Source organism: Thunnus albacares, chromosome 22, assembly GCF_914725855.1.
Source record: "Thunnus albacares chromosome 22, fThuAlb1.1, whole genome shotgun sequence".
Lineage (NCBI taxonomy): Eukaryota > Metazoa > Chordata > Actinopteri > Scombriformes > Scombridae > Thunnus > Thunnus albacares.
The window spans coordinates 6,489,445-6,514,444 of record NC_058127.1 but is presented as its reverse complement, the minus strand read 5'-3'; the positions used below and the strand labels follow the sequence as shown (position 1 = coordinate 6,514,444).

At 40.5% G+C, this 25,000-nt stretch overlaps 1 protein-coding gene and 1 long non-coding RNA gene across 8 annotated transcripts in view; one reads left to right on the top strand and one right to left on the bottom strand.

Moving 5' to 3' along the window:
• exoc6b (exocyst complex component 6B) overlaps nt 1–25,000 on the top strand; it is a 116,258-nt gene that overhangs the window by 46,132 nt on the left and 45,126 nt on the right. For 5 of the 7 annotated variants that reach the window (XR_006399919.1, XR_006399920.1, XM_044340599.1 and 2 more), the window contains 7 exons: nt 414–519; nt 698–807; nt 10,016–10,127; nt 10,965–11,099; nt 11,565–11,753; nt 17,950–17,979; nt 24,504–24,645. Coding sequence is in view for 5 of the 7 variants with exons in the window: in XM_044340599.1 (XP_044196534.1) it covers nt 414–519; nt 698–807; nt 10,016–10,127; nt 10,965–11,099; nt 11,565–11,753; nt 17,950–17,979; nt 24,504–24,645 (824 nt within the window). In the remaining 2 variants the exon portion in view is untranslated. The remainder of the gene's footprint in view (nt 1–413; nt 520–697; nt 808–10,015; nt 10,128–10,964; nt 11,100–11,564; nt 11,754–17,949; nt 17,980–24,503; nt 24,646–25,000) is intronic. The other 2 variants (XM_044340597.1, XM_044340598.1) reach the window with 1 other exon arrangement.
• The window catches only part of LOC122973230, a 4,155-nt gene continuing 3,823 nt past the window's right edge, over nt 24,669–25,000 (bottom strand). Inside the window, exon 2 of the long non-coding RNA XR_006399923.1 lies at nt 24,669–25,000. This exon is cut by the window's right edge and continues 2,150 nt beyond it. This is a non-coding gene — a long non-coding RNA (uncharacterized LOC122973230).

Here is a 25,000-nt window from a genome sequence, read left to right as displayed (position 1 = left end):
ACACACACTCCCTCTCTCTCCTTCCTCCCTCTCTCTCTGTCTCCCTCTCCCTCTCTCTCTCTCACACACACACTTACACAAACACACACACACACACACACACACAGGGGAAGCCACAGGAATGTTGTGTTGTATTGTTGGAGAGAGAGCGCTCTCCGGTTCACGGCCTCTCCATGGAACGTTGGAACGTCCGAACTCTGGAGCGCCAACAAGAAGGGGAGGTGGTGAAAGAGGGGAGGGTGGTAAGAAAACCTCAAGCATTAGAATGACCCCCAATGGGATGATTGTGTATATGTGTGTGTGTGTGTGTGTGTGTGTGTGTGTTTGACTGAGAGAGAGAAAGAAAGAAAAGGGGTCCGATGGCATCTCACTCACTCTTGTCGGTTTCTTTTTTTTTTCTTTCTCCTCTCCAGGCAGGTGTTGGACCAGGACAACTACAGTCCGATCCCAGTCTCAACAGAGCAGGAGTACAAACACTACACTTCCCAGTTTCCCCTGCAAGACCCTGAACTGGACAAGGTAGAGAGCGACACGATAAAAGTGAAAGAGCTGCATCAGTATACGTAGCAACCAGCCATTTCAGTTTAAAACCCAGCCACACGAACATTTCTGTCATATAGAATCTCACAAGAAATGAAGCCTAATTGTTTAATGAAGTTTGAATACAATCTTACTTAAATCCCTTTCTTTCCTCTAGCTTCCTTTCCCCAAGAAGCTTCCCTTCTCTGAGTTTGTGCCAAAAGTCTACTGCCAGCTCAAAGAGTTCATCTACGCTTGTCTGAAATACTCTGAAGACCTGCATCTCAGGTACACTCCTCACTGTTTTGTGTTTTATCTCCTTCGTCGACCCACTTTGGAAGCCTAAATTCTCCCTGCAGCGTGCTAACTGTTGATCCACCACACCTGGAGTTCACAGCTGCTGCTTTCCACCTGCTGGCGTACAGCTTGATCCCTCACTGGCTTCCCACCGACAAGCACTCACTGTGTCTTTTTCAAAAATTTTTAATGGATGAAAACCATCATCCATGCAGCCTAATTCTAAATTTTGTTATTTGTGGCGCTAAGATGACAAGCTAACAGCTGACTCCTCAGATTTGTTCTTGTGGTCACGTCAGATGAGGCAGGTACGTTCCACAAAGTCAGCAGACCCGGACAATATATAGACTTTATCCGAGATCTGTAGAACGTATTGTTTTTGTATACACAGTGTGTAAAAATGTACAGTTATTATAACGTGCACAGAGATGTTATTTTCAGTCAGACGTAGATGATAACTGGCTACATTAGCCGGCCGGAGTCACAGCAGTCCCATAAACTATGACACGAGTAGTTACACTCTGCAAATGGCGCAGTTTATGGGGAGTGTCGCGGCTCCAGATGGTTACCTGGCTGCGTCTGTCGTGTAGCAAATTTTAACGATAGCATCCATGAGACAAATAGACTGAAAGAAGATCTGAGCTCTTAGGTTTGTGTGTTATCATCTCTTGATAACGAGAAGGGGGGGAAGCTTTGGATTTGACTGAACGAGTCGGTCTGTCGCTGCCATGGAAACAGGTGCCAGGTTAGTTGAAGCAGCCATAAATGTGTATGATAACAGATCGTAGTCATAGTTTGCCCATGTAGTTCTTTAAGATATGTGTCATTAAAGTTTTATTGTGTTTTACAGGGTAAAAAAAATGATTCAAATCATGAATTGTCCCAATGCTTGAAAAAATATCTAGATTTAAGTCATTTGGCCAGTTCGACTTTATCCAAAATTGCAAATGGTTTGGTGTTATGATCAGCTGTAACATTGTCAGAGAGAACAATACTCCATTTTTCCAACAGGATAAATAGGAAACCCTTGCGGATCACCAAGCAAAGTCATTAAACCAAAAATGGCGTTCTGTGCTTGTAGACTCAGTATTTTGGATTATAACCTACTATTATCGAATTTTTGTGTCCCCCCCCCTCTCTCCCCGCCCGCCACACACATTTTAATGATAGTTTGAATTGTGAATAAAGTGACAGCCGTAGTGCCAGTTGTGTTTGTTGGACCTCAAACCAAGCTGGACGTACGGCTGCCAGGATTTAAGCACTGAGCCGCTGCAGTGGACGAGCGTTTTCGTCCCCAGTGTCCCATAACGCTTAATCTTGCTTAACACCCCCGCCCCCGCCCCCGCCCCATCCAAAAAAGAATTTCTACATCACTTTCTCCCATCGTCTTCTCTCTTACACACACACACACACACACATTTACACACATGCATTTAAAAACAGCAGACTTTCCCTGCACGATTGGTTCTTTCCATTCTGACCAGGAATCTTTGTCTCATTAGATTTGGCACACACACACACACAAACACACACACACACACACACACACACACACCACAACTCGGCAATCAAGTCCAGCTTCTGTTCCATGTTTTGTAGAGGTTAAACAGTAACCTTCTGAGTGTGTGTGTGTGTGTATGTCTGTGTGTGTTGGTTACGGTTGATGGAAGAATTAACTAAAACAATGCAGCTACTTTTCTACCGAGGAGACGAGCAATCAGGAAACAACCTCCACTGTCTAGAAGGATTCCACAAGGCTGAGACTTGGCCAGACACACACACACATACACACACACAAACATGTATGCAAACACACACACACACATATATACTCACACTGAACAACATACATGAAGAGATGGGCACATACACACACACACATAGGAAACTTCCGTAAGTAAAATGCAATGACTAAAAACATAGAAATACACACTTTCACACACGTTTTACAGAAAAAAAGACACATTTCTTGATATGTGTTATCAGTGTCAAGCTTGGATTTGATTGGTGGTTTCAAGCATTTTCTATTCATGCTTGTATTCCATGGGGTTGTGTGTTTTTCTTCTTCATTGAGTGTATTCATATTTTTATCCGCTATCCGTGTAGCATCCTCGCTTATGCTCATGTGTCTGTGGTTGTGTGTTTGCGCATTTTGTGTAGTCGCACTCTCGTAGAGTTACGTCTGTATTTGTGTGTGTGTGTGTGTTAGTGTGTCGGGTTCTCCGTGGGGGCTGGGAACCAGGGTGGTACCGCTGATCCATGACCGGCGGAAGAAAGAGAGACGGAGGCAAGAGGAGGAGGAGGAGGAGAAGGAGGAGGAGGAGGAGTGATTGGAAGGGAATTGGCATAACAGGAAAAGAAAGACACCAGCTATCAGTTTTTTGTGTATTCATCTCAGTGTGTATTCAGTACAGACACTTGGCGTGGTGGGATGTAAAGCGCTGACCCAAGCGGCGCTTTTTCTACCATTAAATGTGTGCGATCCCCCTTTTTTTACACATTTCTTATTGTGGTGTTGTTGTTGTTTCGTCAACAGAACACACACATCATTTTATTTGCACATAAAAGAACATTTATCCATTAATTTCTCTATAAAAAGACGTGATTCAAAGACATAAATACAACCTGTAAACAGCACAGTAATTCAGATAAAACTTATCACTGATATGTATGCAATTATACACCAGAAAAAAGCTAAAAAATTCTACTATTTCTTGAGCTTTTCCTCAAAAACTTTGACTGATTCTTTGGCCGTAGAGCAAGTCAGACTATGTGTTTTTAAAATATGTCTGTTTTCAACTCTGAAATCATCTGTCTGAACTCGCCAAACTGTCCAGACAGATGTTTTTTTCAAGTAACCGTTTTCTTTCTAGTCCCTCGCTGACCAGACAGCACTAATCGCTCTTCTCAGTCAGAGTAATGACTCCCGCTGTTTGACCTGGCTTGATTTCTCCGGTCGTGCACCACCCTGCTATCTGGTTACCGTGACGGCACGCCTTCCTGCCAGCTTCAAATGCACACACACACACACACACACATACACAGACTTGACGCATAAGTCCGGAAGCAGACAGGAACGATGGAGCAGGATTGTGGTCATTGATCCCCCATGACCTCTGACCCTTAACCTCTGTTCGTATGTCGGATTTTAGTGGAAAGAGACTGTGCTTGAATGTTTGTATGTTTCTGTACTGGTCTACCACCAAGTGCGAGTCTCGATTTAATTTTGTAATAATATAAAAATGATTTGCAGTATTTTAACATCGAAATCAGATAATATTATCAATTCAGCTGCCAGGTTTTTTGCTATTGTGAGTCAGTGGATTACTATGAAATTTAACAGCATGTTGCGTACAAGTCGGCAGTCATTATAACATTATTATGCAATCATTGTTAAGTGTGTGTATGAGAGAGAGAAAGCGCTGCGGTATTTGCGACTGCATATCTGTGTGTGCAGTACTTGCCCGTCTTGCAGAGACACAGATTATGATTTCACAATCCCTCGTAGTAAAAATAAAAGCACTTAAAAGTGAGTGATGGTGTAGCCTTCGAGTTTAATCACAGATCTGGTCGTGGGTCTTAAATTTATGGGTTTGGGCAGGTTTGACATGGGAGATAATTGCGGTCGGTTTTGGTACTGAGCTTTGCGGGTTCAGGTTTGCAAAACTGGACCCGTGCAGGACTCAGGCTCCAAGTCTGAAAAGTGAAGCCAATGCTGAAGCGCTTTAAACCTGCATTCTTCCTAATGACCAGCAGGGGGCGACTCCACTGGTTGCATGAAGAAGTCTTTAATACAGTATGATGCTCTTTTGTAAATTACAGTCCTGTTTAAAGTAAAATAGATGATAAAGCAGCGAATGCTTTAGAGTGTGGCTACCTTGTGATTTACAAGTTGCTACCACAGCGACAATGTTGATTACGTAACCTAACCGTGGCGTAATCCCAGATTAACATAGTGTAGGCGTTGCTGCCTTTGTTTCACCGTTTGTTTTCAGTTCATGGTGGTTTTTCCTGTAAGTACATTTTGTTTTAATGGTTTTAGGCCTGTTTTTCACTTTTTCATTAGCATTAGCATTATCACAGTTAACCAAAGACTGTAAATGCACAGTGCTAACCAAGCTAGCAGCTAGCGCTACAGTCAGCTCCACCCTATCGTCCAAATATGGTTACTTCAAGCCCCTAAAATCCAAGATAGCGAAGGTCAAATAGCTAAACACAAGGCTTCAAAACTGCAGTCTACAAACCAGTGGGTGACGACACGGTGAAAACGGCCTCTTTTTTTAAAAAATTTTACAGTCTATGGTTTGAATAACCAGGACATCATGTCACCGTCTCCCCAGTTAGTCATATCCTTCCTCCCATGTCTGCAACCCATGCTCACAGTGACATTCACTCCAAAAACTCTAATGAGGAAAGGGAAACTTTCCATTATAAATGATCTTACTTTATCTCTATGTTGTTTTCATAATCAAGAATCAACTTTTAGAGAAGTTTAGAAGTTTTTGTTCCAAATAGTCACAGACTTTATACGCATGGCTTCACATGTGCAAAGAGATTTCTCTGTTTTAATGTGGAGATTTACTTATTTACATACAATATGTGCAACCAATATCAGTTATAAAAGAGACTTTTATTGGCAATATTCCTCATCACACACTCTTTGTTGACTGAGAAGTCGTCCTTCAGTAGCTCTAGTCATGAAATTCACCCTCTTCATGCGTAGCCTCAGTGTCTTGTAGTATTTAAAAGTTACATAAAACACTCAAAATTAAGGATTTTTTTTTTTTTTTTTAATTTTAAGGATATATTGAAAGCAGGTGCTTCTACTTTTGAGTCATCCCTAAGAAAATGTAGCATTCATATTCACTTACAATCATATAAACATGATTGGCTGACTCAGATTCCTGTTATTTTGGCTGCCATGGCTCAGAGAGCAAAGATATCAGTTAAGATCTGACAAATGATGAGTGTTGGTTTGGCAGGAGCTGCGGTGATGAAGCAGTGGATGAGGTTCTGTTGGCACGAAGAATTGATCTGTGGGAAAGAAATCAATCTGTAGCCTAGAGGTAGAACAACTTCGGTCTTAGTCAGACATTTACTGGTTTAAATCCGGGACCAATTGGTGGGGAGGGGAGGGGGAAATCTGGAAATACATTTCTCTGGAGCTGCCACAGAAATACCCACGAGCCAGAAACTCTGTCCACTGGTAGAAAAACTGTGAGCGTGAATGTGTCGAACTGCAAATATGAAGCAGGGTGTTGCTGAGAAAAAGCATGCCTCCTCCGCCAGCCTGTTTCTAGGTAAAGAACTGGAAAGAAAACAAAGACAACTGCGGATTAAAGTGAAAACATTTTTTTTTCGACTACCACCATGTCCACGCAAGCGAAGACAATCGAGCAATTCAAAATCAAATTGCATATGTCAATCTCAGTCATGTGTGGGCTGTTTGATCGCAAACACATCCACATTTCTCCAGTAGAGATCCAGCCACTGTGGACCTCGTGCCAATGTGCTTTTTAAAGCTGGTTTGATGCAGACTGGTTCCCGGTTCCCACGGATCACAGGTGCCACATTTTGTTTTGCAAATGGCTCGGTGTTAAACCAATTACTAGAATAAAAACACATGAGCACATCCTTTATGTTTGATGGAGGCTTTTTAGACTGGGATAATGACTCGTCTAGTCGTCGTTAGGATTGCTGTTACATCACAGAAGGGATGTCAAAAGGTATCCTTCGTTCAGTAAGTGTAGTGAGTTAGTCAGGTCCTATTATCTGTCTGGCACTGCTAGCTTGTCAGGTACTTTGTCAACCATATAATTGAAATGTTGTACAAAAGTTTGCTTAAATTGTCGTTAGAGGATTTAGCCTATTAGCTACTACATTAGCTGTGTTTACACCATCTACTTCCATGCAGCCGTGACCTAAACACTATAAATTTCTCTACAAAATAGATGTAATAGTTTGCAGTCAGTCAGTCAACACATGAATTTGAGTTCAATGTGTGTTTTTTCAAGTGAGTTTTGATAGTTAGCTTGTTTCCTGCTAGCGTGATTTCTAGAAAAATCCAAAAATCACAGTTTGTTTTCGGCAGATTTAACCTTTAACTACTTATAAAGACTGTGTTTCTCCATCCACTAGGCCACCTACAATCAAGCAACATAACTATATAAACTCACTGTTTTCAATCCAGAGTAAAATCCGCCACAGTTTTGCTTCTAGTAATTCCAATGCAACACTTCCTGTCACTGCCATAATGGTTTACCAAAGCGTCCTACTGGTTTACCATTGTAAGACTTTGTAACTCTACTATAAAATGCATATACATAAACAAATATGAACCTTTCTCTGTTCTTTTTTGTCAGTGAATCAATGTAAAATAGCAAAATTTTCTTTGCCTTTCTGTAGTATTTTGAACTGTAACACTAGTCTACCATGTTGTAAACATTATACACATTTATTGACCTATTTAACAGGTATGATATAATAGTTTTCAGCTTTTCTTTCAGGAATTCTTACAGAAAATCAATAAACATTACAATTAGCGATTACAACTGTAATTCTACTGTAAAATGCAGACACATAAACAAATATGAACCTTTTTCTGTTCTTTTTTGTCAGTGAATCAATGTAAAATGGTTACATTTTCTGTGCTTTTCTGTTGTATTTTGAACTGTAACACTAGTCTACCATGTTGTAAACATTATACACATGCATGGTGAATGCATGTGTATAATGTTTACAACATTCAACAGGTACAAGCATAGTAGTCCTGAGCTTTTCTTTCAGGAATTATTACATAAAATCAATAAGCATGTCAGTTTTTTTGTATGAAGCAAGTATTGGTTCCAGTTCAAAACAAGCTCTAGATACATCACCCCCATCATTCTGCTGTGTATGACTTCACAGGAGTCGCCCTTTAATTTCACATTGTTTCACATCACATCAGACGTTCATGTCAATTAGCGAGCAGCTGAAGAGTGGAACCGCAGCGATATTTAGTGTGAGAACCGCTGTTTCCGTGACAGATGATGTAGAAAGTCGTGCTAAGGAGCCATTTGAGGGCGAGAGGAAAAATATGAGTGGAACTCTTTATTTTGCCATTGTACACACACACACACACACACACACACAGACAGCAAATACACACAGATAGGTTGGACCGTCTCAGCAGATATGACACAAAAAAATCTGAGCTGGCAAACTGATGACCACAGTTGATTTCTATTATATGTGGGCACAGTCTTCCACTAAACACTTGAATTAGGACATTGTGTGTGTGTGTGTGTGTGTGTGTGTGTGTGTGTGTGTGTGTGTGTGTGTGTGTCACAGCGTGTGTTTTGCATGTTCCTCAACACTGTCCAGAGTGTGTCTTGCGGTGCGTGCATACCTGTGGCTTCCCGGCTACGTGCACTCTAACCTCTCTCACTGTTTCCATTTCTAACCGTTCTTTTTTTATTTGTTGTTGTTGTCATTGTTGTTGCTCTTTTGTTGTATTTTTAGGAAATACCTCCTCCGTACGTATCCATCCCATCCCTCTCATTGTGCCGTTTACAAAAAAAAAAAAAAAAAACACGCCTGCGCTGATGACATTTGGCTTCCTCTTGACAGCAACGACCACCGTGCGTTTATTGTGACTGATGGCAGCATAAATATAATGAAATTCAATCCCAATTCTGTGGTGTGTCTATATTTGTATGTGTGTGTGTGTGTGAGCTTGCAAAAGTTCACTAGCATACATTGACTTTTTGCCACTCTTTCTCTCTCTCTCTCTCCTCTCTCCACACACACACACACACACACACACACACATCATTTTTGTCCACTCTGCACTTCTGCCGCTCCAGGAATTTTTTTTTTTTTTTTTTTTTTTCCCCCCTGCTCCGAATTGTCGGAACGTTTTTAGAATTCCTCTGCTTTTTTGGAAACAAAGTGAGTTTGGAATTCCAACTCTCGCTCTCTCCCTCAGGCGACACGGTGTGTGTGTGTGTGTGTGTGTGTATGTGTATGTGTGAGTGCGAGTGTGTGCGTGTGTGTGTGTGTGTGTGTGTGTTTAGGTTGAATTCCAGGCGCAGACAATTTACTGATTTGGTTGGAATGTGTTTGTTACCCACAGGGCTCTGGATTCAAACTCATAGTAACACACACACACAGATTCTTCTTCTTCATCATCCCGCAGCAGGAGAAAGTGATCGCTTTTGTTTCCGCTGCTTCTCTCTCTCTCTTTCTCTGTGTGTGTGTATGTGTGTGACCTCCTCTGACCTTTTTATGTGTATGTTTCTTCTACTATAATATGACTTTTTGGTGTATTTATCCCCTTCTGACCTCATGTGCTGCAGCTTCATACGCGTACTGACCTTCTCCTGACTGCGCACACAGCGTCTGCACTCGGGCTTTTTTTTTTTTTTTTGTGCAGTTTGACGTAACCGGTCCTTAAACAAGAGGCGACACTTCGCCAAAAGAGATGCACGCTGCCATGAAAAACTTTACTAGACTCCCAGAATTGTGCAGAATGCACGTCTGGGTTTCTTCACTAAACATCGCCCACATTTCAAACATAACAAAATCGATAGTATGTCAGAGATTTTGTAAGTGGGTCTGATTAGCCACAATCAAACATTTGTTTTAACAGGAAATTTGAGCTCATTTCGGAGTTAACAGCCTGCTGGCTTTTCTTAGTGCCTTGTTGGCTGTACAGAGGTGGTAATTTTATGAGTTTTTAAAAGTCTGTTGAGAACAAGATTGAGTAAAGATTAAGACAGCTACTCTCAGTAGAGGTGGCAAAAAAAAAAAAGGTAAAAACTAGCAGATTTGGATTGAAATGATTTTGAGGATGTGTCTGTTTTTCTTTTAACGGTGCTATGATCTGTCATCAATGTGCAGTCAGTCTTATCAGAAGGTTTTTTTAACTAACCGATGTTAGACTTTCTAATGAGCCTGACAAGCTCATAACAAGATAATGTGTTCACTGAAGCTGGCTGACATTTAGACTTTTCCAAATGGAGAGATTCACAGCCTGAGAAATTCACTTTAAACTGTTTGCACTGGCTTTCAGAAGCAGCAGCAGCAGAAGCAGCAGCAGCTTTCTGCAAGAAATTGGAAGAAAAAAACCTGCTTCTGTACAGTCACTGATTCTCTGCCGTTCTCTTTGTTTATGTATCTGTGTGTGTGTGTGTGTGTGTGTGTGTGTGTGTGTTCACAGCTCCACAGAGGTAGACGATATGATCCGCAAGTCGACAAATCTGTTGTTGACCAGAACCCTGAGCCACTGTCTGCAGTATGCCATTAAGAAGAAGAATGTCGGCCTGGCAGAGGTATTGTCTCTGTGTGTGTGTGTGTGTGTGTGTGTGTGTGTGTGTGTGTGTGTGTCCAATGTGTAAAAAAAAAAAAACATAACAAAAACAACAAGTGAGCTTTAAGATTATAATAATCTCTCCCATAGGGAACAAGCTAATGTTGTTTACACAACTTTTAGCGTAAGAGTCATTCTCGGCGGTTACAGCTCATTTACTCCCACGAAAACAGACGTTTCCTCTTTTTCAACCTGCTGTTGTTGTCGTCGTCGCCGTCGTCGTTGTTGTTGTTGTTGTCATAACTGTGCAGAACGGTGAACCCGAGATACGAAGTGATGATTTTTATTTTCCACTTCCTCCACTCCGCTGTTGTTTTGTTGTTTTGCAACGCTCGCTGAGATCGGCCTCCAGTCGAAAAAAAAAACAGTGATTCATTTACAAGAACAGGATTTGATATTCGATAAAGACGGGAGTGTCATGGAAACTTCAGCTTGTTTTGGGGACTTTTTTTTATTTCAAGTCAATCAGTCATATCAAAGTAAATATCCCGAACGGAGGCTTGTGATTCGAATAACAAGCAACAAAGTGTCATTAGATTGACCTTTTGACATTTACTGCCTTCAAAAAACAGCAACATTTAAAAAACTTCTTACATTTTTTCTCAGAAATAAGAAAAGATAACAATGAAACCCAAATGTATTCCACTTTTACACTTTTATTTGTGCTTTTATTGCCTTTTTTTTTTGTGATTTTTGTCTCTTTGCCTGCGAGCGAATGTTTTAAACTGAACGTATCTAAAGATGTCCGGTCATAATTTTTAATTAGTTTGTTTATTTGTTTTGTTTTGTTTGCTTCCAGCTGGTGCAGGTGATCATTAACACCACCCACCTGGAGCAGAGCTGCCACTTCCTGGAGGAGTTTATATCAAACATCACCAACGTTCCTCCCGACACGGTAAACGCTACCAAGCTGTACGGCACCTCCACCTTTAAGGTAAAAAAAAAAAAAAAAACCACACACATCTGTTTTCTTTCTTCTTCGCCTTTATTTCCCCCCCCCAGAATAAACGTTAATTTATGTGTTTTCGCTTTTCTTTGCTCGCTTTGTCCTTCGATTCCTCCCTCCGTTCCTTCCTTCCTTTTCTTTCTTCCTATTTTCCCTTAATTCTTTCTCTCTGTTTTCCTTTAATTTCTTGTCCCTCTTCTCTCTGTCTTTCATTATTTTTTTATCCTGGCATGCAACACACACACACACACATCTCTTGTTTTTGTTTTTGAGTTTTTTATTATTTGTTGTGTCCACCGCTCCTGCCTTTTTTATTTATTTCTACTTTCTTATGATATGAAAAGTCATAAATTCTGGACTTAACATCTTCATTTTTAATACACCACACAAAAACAAAAACACATGCCTCTCTGTCCCCCCCCCCCCCCCCCCCCCCCTCCTCCTCGCACACAGGACGCTCGTCACGCGGCCGAGGCGGAGATCTACACCAGCCTGAACGCCAAGATCGACCAGTTCCTGCAGCTGGCTGATTACGATTGGATGGCGGCGGTGCAGACGAGCGGGACTCCAACCGCCAGCGACTACCTGATCGACCTGATCGCTTTCCTGAAGAGCACCTTCAGTGTCTTCACCAACCTGCCTGTTAGTATACAAACACACACACACACACACACACACACACACACACACACACATAAACTATCCAACAACAACCTGAAGATACAAATACAAACATATGCACACACACATAAACTATCCAACAACAACCTGAAGATACAAATACAAACATATGCACACACACATAAAAGTTGCAGCAAAAATTCTAATTTCTAGACGTTAATATGACGCATATGTCCCAAAATGTCACATTATTCTTTTATACATTTATAGTTGCACATGCTTTCACTATGTTGTCATAAAAAATGTTTATTATAAGAGAAAAGAGATGATTTTTTCTAATTAGTGGATATAAATCAAAAGTTTTTAAATGTTGCTAATTGACACAAAAATTGCCATTTTTACATATCCATCACATCTAAGAACAACTGATACACACACACACATGGTTTGTGCATGTGTTTGGTGTCCGCTGTATGTAGATATGACTGCGCTCTCAGCATGAATGTGTGTGTGTTAGTGTGTGTTGATGCGTGTGTTTTATATAAGCTCACTCACCAGTCTCTCTCTCTTTCTGCCATGTTAGCATGAGACATCACAGGGCAGGACAATCTGCTTTAGTTCGTTATAGTATCAGCTCGTTACGGGTTAGATCGTTAACATGGGGCCTGTTGAGCTCATTAAAGGGGGTGAGCCGGTCGGGTCAGCAGCACCAGATTATACGCCAACGCAGGCTATTGACTCTACAGCCCCCGACCGTAATGACATTATACACACATACGGCATTTTTCCTCATAAATGATTTCAGGAGGAAACACACGAAGCATCTGCTATAATAGCTTCTCTAAATGAAAAGCAGGTCCGCTGTATTATCTCAGTATGCTGTTATTCTGCGTTATTAATAGTTGAAGCATTGAATTAATGTTGTAATCCTTTTACTCTATTCATCACCCACATTGTCAGCCTTTGTTGTAGCTTTTAAAATGACCATGTGACTATCATTCAAAAGGCCAGTTGGCTGCTTGTATAAGACTAAAATTTGATCCTTTTTTTTTTTTTTTTTTTTTTTAAAGTCTTTAACTTCATTCATCACCCACATTGTCAGCCTCTGTGGTAGCTTGTATTTCACAAGGCCAGTTGGTTGGTTAAAAAAAATAAAATAAATAAATAAATAAAAGTGAGCAGTGAATGTTTGTAAAAACTGGTTTTGCTTTTGGAAATGGCTGCAGGCTCCAGACATGTTTTCCTCACCATAACTTTGCATTTTTTTTTTAAGTTTATTTTTACTGTTCAGGTTAATTTTACTCCAAACAAACGTGGAACTCATAGACCTTGTATTAATCCAGAATTAAAAGTGTATTGACGTCTAACGTCAGCCCCAAAAACAAAACAGAATTTTAAAAATCAGTCAACTATGGATCATTTCTTTCCTAAAGTTTTCACATATGCTTCTTAAATTGATCCATGTTCCCACTCTGTTCTCGTAAGACAGTTTTAAACACACACATACATGCACAACTCTCATAAACTTACCACACACACACACACACAGGTTCGTTTTAAGATGATTGCGCACACAGATTTGGTCAAAGCGGGTCACAAGGCCATAAGGCCACACACACACGGTGGTTGAGCTAAGTGTTTTCCAGCACTTCTAAGAAGCTTTTCCTTCACCCCCACGAGCCCCGGACGTGACCCCGTCACACACACTTTAACACACACACACACACACACACACACACACACACACACACACACAGAGACACAGTGTGGGGCCTCCTAAGTAGATCAGATGCTATGGATCTAAAAACCTGGGTGGTATGACCCTCCTAAAATACGAGGTGGTGATCATATAAAAGAGTAGAGTTACACAGAAATGAATTAGATACCGCTGAAGGGAGAAAAAAGTAGACGGCGGTCGGTAGAAGCAAGAATAGAACATTATAAAGCAGAAATATAAATAGTTTTACTACATCTACGGCTACTGCTGCTGTATTATTACTACTGCTTGTGTGCCTTTACCTTTACTAACACCTACAGTACCTCTAGTAGAGGCCTTCATGGGTTCAAAATCTGAAATGGACCCATGCTAAACCTTATTGAGGCATTCACGCTTAAATTGATTTACTTTTAATAATAGATCCGAACCAAAATGCCAGTCAAAGTCAGTCTGAACACACTGGCAGCAGTATGAGGCTCCACTGATTGATGAGCAGCTGTGGTCAAAAAGAAAATCTCTGTTTCTATTTTTGGATGATTTAGAGTTATCTGTGGCACCTTTTAACACTTAAAACATGATGAGTTGGGGTTATGAACCCAGTATGGACACAGTCGATGAATTCAAATCATGTTCACTAAAGGTTTTTTTGGTTTTTTGGGGGGTTTTTTATAGTTGCAAAACATGTAATTTTCCTCCACTCTATAATTTACACTCAGAAAAAACAACATTTTCTGCCGTGATGATCATGATGCAACATGTGATTTATTCTCTGAAACATTGTCAGCTTGCACTGGTGCGTCTCCATCTCGTCTCATCTGTTAGCTCCCACTTGAGTCTTTCAGTTGACTTCATATGCAATGACGCTGAGCCTGAGATTTATCTTATGTTCTTGTCTGAACACAACTGTAGACACACTGACACACATAACCAACATAGCCTGATTAGACTGAATATAATGTGAATAGGGCCCACTTCCAGCTCCATTCTGGGTCTTTATTAGGAGCCAAGCTTATATTACCAATGTAAATATTAATATTTGATTGAGATTTGATTTTATTTGTTTACACATTTTTAAAAGATACAAGTTTATATACACAAACAACCAAAACATGTGCAAAAAACCCTCAAAGGGGCTTGATCAAGGCACTCTAATGCATATCGTCACCTTCCTAACCCAAGGGTTAGGGCGTTCGGGTTAGCGTTAGGGTTAGGGCGTTAGGGTTAGCGTTAGGGTCAGGGGGGTAGGGCGTTGGGGTTAGGGCGTTAGGGTTGGGGTTAGGGTTAGGGCGTTAGGTTTGGGGTTAGGGTTAGGGCGTTGGGGTTAGGGCGTTGGGGTTAGGGCGTTAGGGTTTGGGTGTTGGGGTTAGGGGGTTAGGGTTAGGGGGTCGGGGTTAGGGTTAGGGCGTTGGGGTTAGGGGGTCAGGGTTAGGGCGATAGGGTTATGGTTAGGGTGTTAGGGTTGTGGTTAGGACGTTAGGGTTGGGGTTAGAGTTAGGGCGTTAGGGAGTTGGGGCGTTGGGGTTAGAGTGTTAGGGTCAGGGCGTTAGGGTTAGGTCGTTAGGTTTAGGGTTAGCTTACTATAATACCGGTCAAATGATGTTATGATTACTAATATTATGTTCAAGTGAGATTTTCACTAAATAAAAACACAAAAGTAAAGAGGATCCTTTGTAATTTTTTAGTTATACACATAATTTTTAGCTATTAGATTACAGTATGGTATTCAAATCTTTCTTAAACCATAAGAACCCGGACCCATTTCTCCTTAAAGGAAAATTATGGGGAGTATAAAACAGACCAAATGGACCACAAAGAACCTTCAGTGTCAAAGATCTGTAATATAACATATATGTCGTTATTGCCGTAACTTGTTTTATATCAATTTGTTCAAGAAACGTGGTCAGAACAGGTTAAATGTAATACAGGACGTCTTATTAAAGCATCAGAATTGTTAAATGGGTTGAAACCTTCCTTTAGTAACAAAAAACAAGCTTTTTTAAAATCAGCTAGTTCTGTCACATTTGCTGACCGGGCACACCGCCATTTTGGAAGTGATGTCACATAGGTACACAGATTCACACATTGTCACATGACTGCACCAGGATGTTCAGTAGATGTCACTTAGTCACTTAGGGACTTCATGAGTTAAAATCAAAGATAAAGCTGAATTATCCAGAACATTGAAAGGGTTGGTGACACCTGTGTCACAATGGGTTCTTATTGGGTTAATTGGATCATGTAATGTGGTTAAAATGAGACAAAAACTGTAGATGAAATATTGTTTAAAAGGCAGAAAAGAGTTAACAGAAAGCCTTGTAATCATTTGTAACAGACACAGATTGTGGAGCCTTTCCACACACTTGCTAAATGCTAGTGTAATGGGAAATTGCTGATCACTCAGTAAACACACAAAGAGAGCTTTGTTAGGTTATGAAACAATGTAATCAAATAATACAATCAGAAGTGTAATACATCATAGTTCTGGAGACAAAGATACCGCCTAGCTATCTTTTCTTTGTCTGAAAAGTTGGCGGTTAACCGGTCCCTTAAATACTACTTGTACAGAATTTAAGACATCTGTTTACTAACCTTAAAGGTCAGCAACAAACCGTCAGATAGAAACACAAGTCAAAAGTTCAACTAACCTAGGAAGAGTCTTTTTTCACAACCATATATGACAGTACATAAGCACCAAGTAGCATCACAAAATAACATTACTACTATATTAGATTGAGGACAAACCACACTATCCTCTAAAAGCTTATCAGTTTTACACATAAACATCTGCATCACTATAGTTTATCTTATCACTGGCTCAGGTAGAAGTACAACAGAATAAACTTAACTATTAAACACACAACTGCCTCATGTTACACAGCAAAGAACTACGTTTAGAATAGACACAACACACACAAACTAACACTAAACTGAACTTAAAGACTATCTGAAACATGTATGATATATTCAAGAAACACATCAAATGATACTATTCAGTTTTCTTTCACACTAGCGTCATGGACTTAGATATTTTGCTGACTAAAAAGACCGAATAAAAAGACTAAATAACTACGCAATATGATGATTTAGTCGCACTCTTGACATAGGCAGTTACACTACAGGGGTAGAATCACATGATCTGTTCAACTGAGGATGTAGTGACTTGGGCCATTATTTTATGAAGGTGATGATATGTTACTCAATTACAAAAAGAAGGAAAAAACATTGAAATGATGGGAAAGAGAGGGATAAAACAAAAGATACATCTATACATCTATACATACAAGTAAAATAAAATGATTAGTTACGGTTTTCTTAGCTTCAGGTTACAACTGTTACTACACAGTCAGAACCAGTATACCAAGTATACTTAAGTACAATTTGAAGTACTTGTACTTTACTTGAGTATTTACATGTCATGCTGCTTTATACTTTCTCCTCCGCTACATGTGTTTGACAGCTGTAGTTACTGGTTGCTTTTCAGATAAAGATTTGACACAACGGATAATAAGAGAAAAGATTTGAGGTGGAAGACAGATATTGGAGAGAAACCAGCGATTCAGCACTAAGTGATTGTTTGAGGTTTTTTTTTTTTTTATGATTTGAAAATAATAAAAAAATCTGCAATGTTATGCAACTAACAATAAGCTTACTGAAAAACCAAAAAACACACAGATCACTGACCCGTCATTGATATTTATGAAGTGAAGGCCCCAAACCGTGACACGGCAACAATCTGGCACACGCTACATATATATGTGTGTGTGTGTGTGTGTGTGCGTGCTTGCAGTATGCGGTTGTTGTAATAGCCTGGTTAGAAGCAGCCGTGGACTGAGAAAACTCAGCAGGCTCACATTTCTTCAACAACTGTAGAAGAAGAAGAAGGCTGCATAGACACACACACACTCACACACACACATATATTCACCGTCCCAGTTCTCACTAGAGAGGAAAAACGTTGCCTTATCCAAGACCCTAATAATACCACTCAAGAGTTTATGAGTATTTAGCAATAGCACTAATCGAATTGAGCTCAAGTTTAAAGATGGAATGGGAAAGGTATGAAAAGGCCTCAGGAGTGAAAAATAATCATGTGAAAATTCGAAAGGAAATTTTGGACTCTCCTCTGACCGTAGCGCTCCAGTTTTATGACTTATAAGCCCCTTGATCAGTTCTCCGCCATGCAACTGAGAGAGGTTTTTGGCGGCAACTTCTCCTCTGTGTGTCCAGCACACTTAACCGAGGTTCTCCACGGTGCTTCGGCGTGTCGCGCAAGTGCCAGATAAAGCCAGATTAGCATCATCTCAAGAGGGGGAGGGAGGGGCGCGGCGCCATGTGGAATATATATATATATATATATATATATATATATATACTTAGAAGGTGAGGTGCCGATGTACTCGCAGTGATTTGATTGAGGAACTTTCTCCCATTAATGACACACAAACCAGTTTCAATGTTTTGCCATCCACTAAATTTTCCGGTTTATGTTTCTTGCCGTAGGGAACACCCGTAGAACATGCTACGTTACCGGTGAGTATCTGGGTTGTCAAGGTAACAGAGTGATGTTTACCCACCCCCCCACCCCATCTCCCCTTGACTGACCTTGTTTAACCCCCTTAAACTTTGACCCCCCCCCCGCCCCTCCTCCCTCCAACTGAGAGTTGACGAAACAAGCATGCGAGATGTAAAAAAGGGGAGTGATGCACGTTGTTTTTTTTTTTTCCTGGATTTGTGTTCATGTGCCCGAGTCTCTGTCCCAAACCAGGGAGGGAAATGATAACCAGCGTACCATGCCAACAATCATTTAAAGCTCTTGTTCAAATCTAAAAATCTTTATTTATACAGTTAAATCATTTACCTTTAAGACTTTTGTTTGACACAGTTATTCAATCTTGACAAATGAAGATGAGGAGAGCACATCTGGTGTTCGCTTTCTTGCCACTTGATTCATTTTTAGTAAGTCTATAATGAAACAACTAATGTCTTTTTAAAAAGCCAATAAAAAAAAAAGAAAGTGTATTTAACTCTCGTCCCTCAAGACAAAAGGAAATTTCCAACCCTGGTGTCTGTTATTAAATGTGGTTTTTAAGCTATTGAGGTGAAGTTGCTTGGCTCTTTTGTGTGTGTGTGTGTGTGTGTGTGTGTGTGAAGGTTACAGTATTCATTCAAAGAGGGAAAACTCACAAAAATGCGCCTTCTCCCCCCCCCACCCCTCAAAAAAAAAAAAAGTCCCAACTCTTCATTTTTGTGGTGTTTCTTTTGAGTGACATGAACAAATACCTTTCCGTAACGCAGCGATCTGTGATTGTTCTGCTGCTGCCGCTGCCTTTACGGTGATTTGAAGCTTCGACTGTGTGATTTTAAACCCTCGAAACGCATTAAGTAGTTTTTTTTTTTTTACAGTCATGAATCAATATAAGCACCTGTAACCCTCCTCAGATTCACCCCTGAGCACTCAGTCACTCTCATATTATCTGTCACACATTTTTAGTCAAAGGAACACCGAAACCCTGGTGTGTCGCACGTCAGTATCATATTTTTTTTTTATTTTTTTTTTGTGTGTGCTGTGATCCCACCTCTTGACATTTGGCTGCCCTGACTGGCTGCTCATGTGACTGACAGGTTTCTGGATGGACGGAGAGCATATTATACACCGTGTCGAATCCCTTCCAGGAGTTGTGAATCATTGCGCTATGACGTTTTTTTTTTTTTTGGTTTTTTTTTAAGTGAAGCACTGACTTTTTACCGTGCTGTTGTGTTTCTAACTCAACAACCTGCTTCTAGCATTATGAGCCTTGAAGCTGAAGTCAGGTGGGAGTCCTTCAAAAAAACAAACCGCGTCCAAGTTCGGTGCAGATGCGCATCAATCTGTTATTACGCTGAACACTTTCACATATGAGGTTCTTGGTTGTTCTAACAAATTTGTCGACAGTCTTTTGAGTCTTTTTTTTTTTTTATATTTGAAGTTCCTGATTAAATTTAGCGTGATCTTAGATGTAGAAAAACCCCTCACAAAACACGTCAAACTAAACCTTTTATGTGTTTATTTTAGTATAGTAGAGGGGTATTTGGTACTTGTTCTGCCTCGGTTCGGTCATCACAGCATTTGTAAATAACTTGTCATTGTCGATGTTGAGCGCTAGTGCGGCTAAATTAACCGAACCGCTGGAATAGCGTACGCAGGCCACACACAGGCAGATTGATTTACCTTGAAAATTCATGATTGAATATGAGGCCACTTCCTTTTTCTTTGACCGCAAACTCATATATTTTTCCTTTTTGTTGTATTAACTTCGGGAGAGGATTGCCCGGATCAGTTGGAAGCATCATAAAACTTGTTTAAAACCCCTGAAAACTTGGTTTCAATTGTTAAAACAGTTCATATTTTTATATTATTGACTCAAAGGACGTCAAAGTCAAATGTGAAAGGTGTCTCTCGTAGCGATGAACCAGCAGAATTATCACCTGACTGCAGTTTCTTTCAGCTCCGCAACGTCTTTCAGCTTGTTTTTGTTTTCAAGGCTTCAGCTTAGCGTCAGTCTCGTGTCCGCAGCTTGTTTCTGCCGCCAAAATGGATCATTTAGTTAAAGTTTGGGGTTATATCGGGGTAATAATCGCCTATTTACACATCTTGCAGATGCAGAGCAACATTGGCCTCCTGTTGTAAGTTTTACTATTCACTTTTCTTTTTTAGCTCTGCTGAGGAAGTCCTTAGTTTTGCTAGATGTTCCATTTGGGTTTCGGGCAGATATATTTGATTTATCAGAACTTCTTTTGCTGCAAACAGCTGTCCGCCACTGCTAGAAATGTGGTCAGGGTGGTCAGAGTGAAATATAAAACCAAAATAATTACCCAAAGGAGGCTAAAACGCTCTGTAGACCAGCAGAGAGTTGATGGTAGTTCCCTGTGGGGTTTATCACTATGAAAGACCGGCTTCACATCATATATATATATATATATAGTTATTTAATTCAACATTAATATAAAGAAAACAGACAGATTAACGCACTTACGTGTCAATTCTCATCTATTGAGGCAGACCGAGAGAAAGAGACATGTGTGAGTTTATTAGCATATTTTACTGTCATTCACATCTGTCTGCATTCCTTTCATTACTCCTCCTTTTCCTTCCTCTTCCCTCGCTCATTCCTCTTTCTTGATTATTCACCACCTCACCCCCCCCCCTCCACTCTTCATCTTCGTCTGTGTCTCTGCTTGACCCCGGCAGTCTGGTCCCCCCCCCCCTTATCCCTCCACCCCCCCCCCCCCCCCCCCCCCCACAATCCTTTCCATCTCACCTCTTTCCCTCCACCTGGCCTGCTTTCTTTCTCTCTTGTCTATTTGTTCAGCCGTTAGGAGCTGAGTAGCTTTTAATGAGCTCTTTGATGAACGTCTCTCGTTAGCCGGATGGAGAGACGGACCGACGGACAGACCGACGGAGGGGAGGGGAGGGGAGGGGAGGGGAGGGGATGGAGAGGTGGAGGTTCGGTGGAGCTGTAGGAATAAAGAGAGGAGCATCACTTGGTTTCTGTGTCTTCTTGAATCTTTCTTTTGCTTTCCTTTCCTATCTTCACTCCCTCCCTCCCTCCCTCCCTCCGCTGTGCCTCAGGCTAATCGTTCCCAGTTGTCCGCGTTGAGCTCTAAGACAACGCCATTTCTGTCAGACAGACCTACCTGTGTGTTTGTGTGTGTGTCTGTGTGTGTGTGTGTGTCAGTCAGCCCAGGTTCGGGACATGTAAATAGAATTAGCCCATTTCATGCTCAATCTCACCCTATTATAATTGACCCCCGGGGTTGTGCGGAGTGTGTGTGTGTGTGTGTGTGTGTGTGTCTACGTGTGCGCATACAGAGTTCAGAGGCCAGGATCGTATTGGAGGATATCCGGCCAGTTGTAGGTGTGTGTTTCTCCCAACATATGTGCTTGCACGTGTGCACCGTGTGTGTAATTTGATTTTCCCTTTGAGGTGAGGGCTGCCTCTTGAATGAACTGTGCTCCAGACTCTTTCCTGAGGTGGACCTCAGTTCACTTACACACACTTACACAGCTACAATGGGATCTTTCTGCTGCTGTCAGGATTGTTATATAAAATAAGATGAATTTTATGGATCTGCAAAAAAAAAAAAGGGGGGGGGAGCCGGTTCATTAGAGCAGCAGCGAGTTGAGCTGCTGCCTGAAGAACAGAGGAAATATTAATGTATGTCACTAAAAATTTAAAAATGATTTAACAATGTTGTTTCTTAATGAAAGCAAATAATTTTAATTAATGTGTAATGTGAGTTTCTTGCAAATTAAGGTAATTCTTTGCTAAATTTCCTGGATGTGTGATTTTGGATGTATCTGGAAGTTAGTGAGGGTTTTTACAGCAACAGGAAATCTTTGGGAGTTTGGCAGTTTTTCAGAATTATTACAAATGCATCACTTCACAGGAAAATTAATGTGTTGTACATGTCTCATTAATTGTTCATTTATTATTTTTTGGCATTAGCGGATAGTTTCCATCCCAGTTGTACTGGGAACCGAACTATTAAACTCTGTGTAAAAAAAACATTAGCAAACCAGGATGTAAGAATGTATAAAAGTAAAGATCTAAGTGATGTGTTTTCAGAAGCATCTACATAACTTGAAGGCATTTTAGTGCATTTAGCTCAGGGCTAGCTAGCTAACCACTAGCATGCTAGCCAGTTTGGAACAAGCTAGCTCGAAGAAGTCACAGTAGCTCCTCAGGCATCTGTTTCTCACTTTACTTGTCTTTTTACTCTGTTCTTGGCATTTTGTTCTCAGGATTGTTTCATTCAATAAAGAGTTTTGTTGAAGAGGTGGGGAAAAAAAAGCTTTCCCTGCTAACAAGCTTGCTAACCGTTTGAGCTTGTTAGCGCTGTTGCTAACGGACAATAAGTTCACACAGTTTATTCAAAAGACGTATTCATACCATCAATCCTGTCTGATAAATATCTGCAAACCTTCCTCTTTGTTGTGGAGCAGTTTACACTTTGACAGAGGAGGTTAAATGAAACAGGACGGTGCAACACGGCTAATAAGCTACGCTAGCTGGACTCTATGGCTCTTTGGTCCCTCAAGACAGCCAGTTATTGAACTTGACGGGGAAAGTTTTTAATACTGGCGTGACCAGACCGTAAAGCCGTTAAAAGATTCACCTCTACAGGAATTCAGTTTAAATAGCATTTTAAGTGCTATTTTATCTGCCCCATCAGTTTATATGACAGGGGTTTCAAAATTAAGGGCAAAAAAATAAGGAAAAAGAATAAAATCCAAGTCAATCATTGGACTTTAATGTGCACATTCATTAACATACACTCAAAAGATTTGTTAGATAATCATGTCGATTCACTGTGAATGATAGAAACGTTTTCAAACACAACCAAATAACATCCTGAAACAGAAAGTGCAATTAGAGCTATATAAACATACAATGTAATGACATGAGTATAACAGAGTCACACCAACACTTAAAGCTAAACACTGAGTATAATTACACTATTCTGTATGCGGTTGTGTGTATATTTGTGTGTGTGTGCATGCATGTCTAGTCTCATTGTGTGACGAATGATGGTAATTACATATGCAGAGCTGGAAATGAAGATCTGGTGTTTTCATTTTTAATCACTTTAAGGTGTGTTTGTGTCTGCCGGACACATCAAAGTCACATCAGGATTAATTTGGGTAATCAGAACCCTTCAGTAGAACATGCGTTTCCTTTTTATTTCCTTCTTTTTTGCTCCTTATTCCAGACACAAAACCAGAGATTACAAGGATTAAAATGATTTTTGATACGTCTGTGATCTCACCATGTTAACCGAAAAGGAGTTATTTAATGATTCCAAGTGAGCAAAACTAGCGGATTTCTTCAATTTCACCCTGTGCCCCCCTTTCTTTTCCTTCTTGCACTTTTGCTCTTTCACTCTTTTTACAAGCTTTACCTCATTTTCTGTTCTTTTCCCCTTCGTCTCCTTTTTTTTTTTTTTTTTTTTTTCATGTGTTTGCTTCATTGTGTTGGAATGCAGACGTCCAGGTCAAGATCAAGGCCACGGCTAGTCACTGAGATTACACACACACACACACACACACACACACACACACACACACACACACACAGAGTAACACATAATACACTCATACACACACTCAATCAAACCCACACAAACACATGTTTTGGTTTTTGTATTAATGCGTTGTCATGTACTTCCTTATCCGCTGCTTTTATTCTTATTATGGTACTTCATCATTCTGACTGCACCTGAATGCAGCACACTTTATTAACAGTCACTCTACTTGTGTGTGTGTGTGTGTGTGTGTGTGTGTGCGTGTGTGTGTTTATACACTAAAAACAAAAAAAACTCTTGGGATAAAATGCACCTGAACTAATTGTGATTACCACACAAGCATGTATGAATGTGTGTGTGTGTTGTGTATATATTTGGGTTTGTATACGCTTGGATGTACATCTCAGCCTCCCTTTGTGTGTGTGTGTGTGTGTGTTGTTGTTGGAGGTGATGAGCTTTCAAGGCATTTTGGTGAAGAAAATCAAGACAAATTCAGATTTTCTTTCATTCAGCTACTCAAGAAAAGCAAAAAAAATATCATCTTTTTTATCATCTGTTAAATTAGAAGTCATTGAACACCACACATGTGACATCCACGAAAATAGGGATTGAACTTTAAAGGTCATATTGCAAGAAAACAACTCACCAAAAGATATCTGAACACGTCTATGTCATTTTAGGCTCGCTGCCACCAGAAAAATAATAATTGGGAATATTTTGTCATAAATAACGATCTGTTTTGACACTCTTTGTTGCTCAAATTGATGTAGCAGCACTGACTCAGTGTCAAAACTGTCTAGCAGGTCTTTCCTTGGAAAAGGAGAGAGCGTCACGTACAGAAACTTCCCCTCCCCCAGGAATAAGTCATAGTCACGTTCACACCGTTCGAATCACAGATGGTCTCTGGGACGAGCAGTGCGGAGAGCTCATCTTTCTTGTCTCTGTCTGTCTGTCTGTCTGTCTGTCTGTCTGTCTGTCTCTGTATATCTCAGGGTAAAGTGGCCCAGACGGCGTGCATGTCGGCCTGTAAACACATCTCAACCTCCCTGATGCAGCTCCTGCTTGACCCGGAGGTCAGACAGATCTCCATGGGAGCTCTGCACCAGCTCAACACAGACGTGAAGGAGTGCGAGAGTGAGTGTCAGCGTCTAGTTTTGTATTTTAAGCTTTTTTTATCATCTCCTTGTTGGTCATCGTTAACTCCCTTCTCATCTAAATTAAACTCCCTACCTTCTCCCTTACCTTACTTTGTCCACTTCCTCCTTTCCTCACATATTCTCATCTGTCCTAGTTTACTTTACTCATCCACCACATCTACACACATGCGCGTACACCCGTGAAAGGTATACAGAAAGTGCCACAATTGTGCATCTTCCCTACAAAAAAAAAGCTTCTGTGTGTATTATGATCCAGTATTTATGGATTAATAATAAATAAATATGGATCCGTTTTGCCTTTTTTGGTTTCAAACACCTCTCGCACACAAACG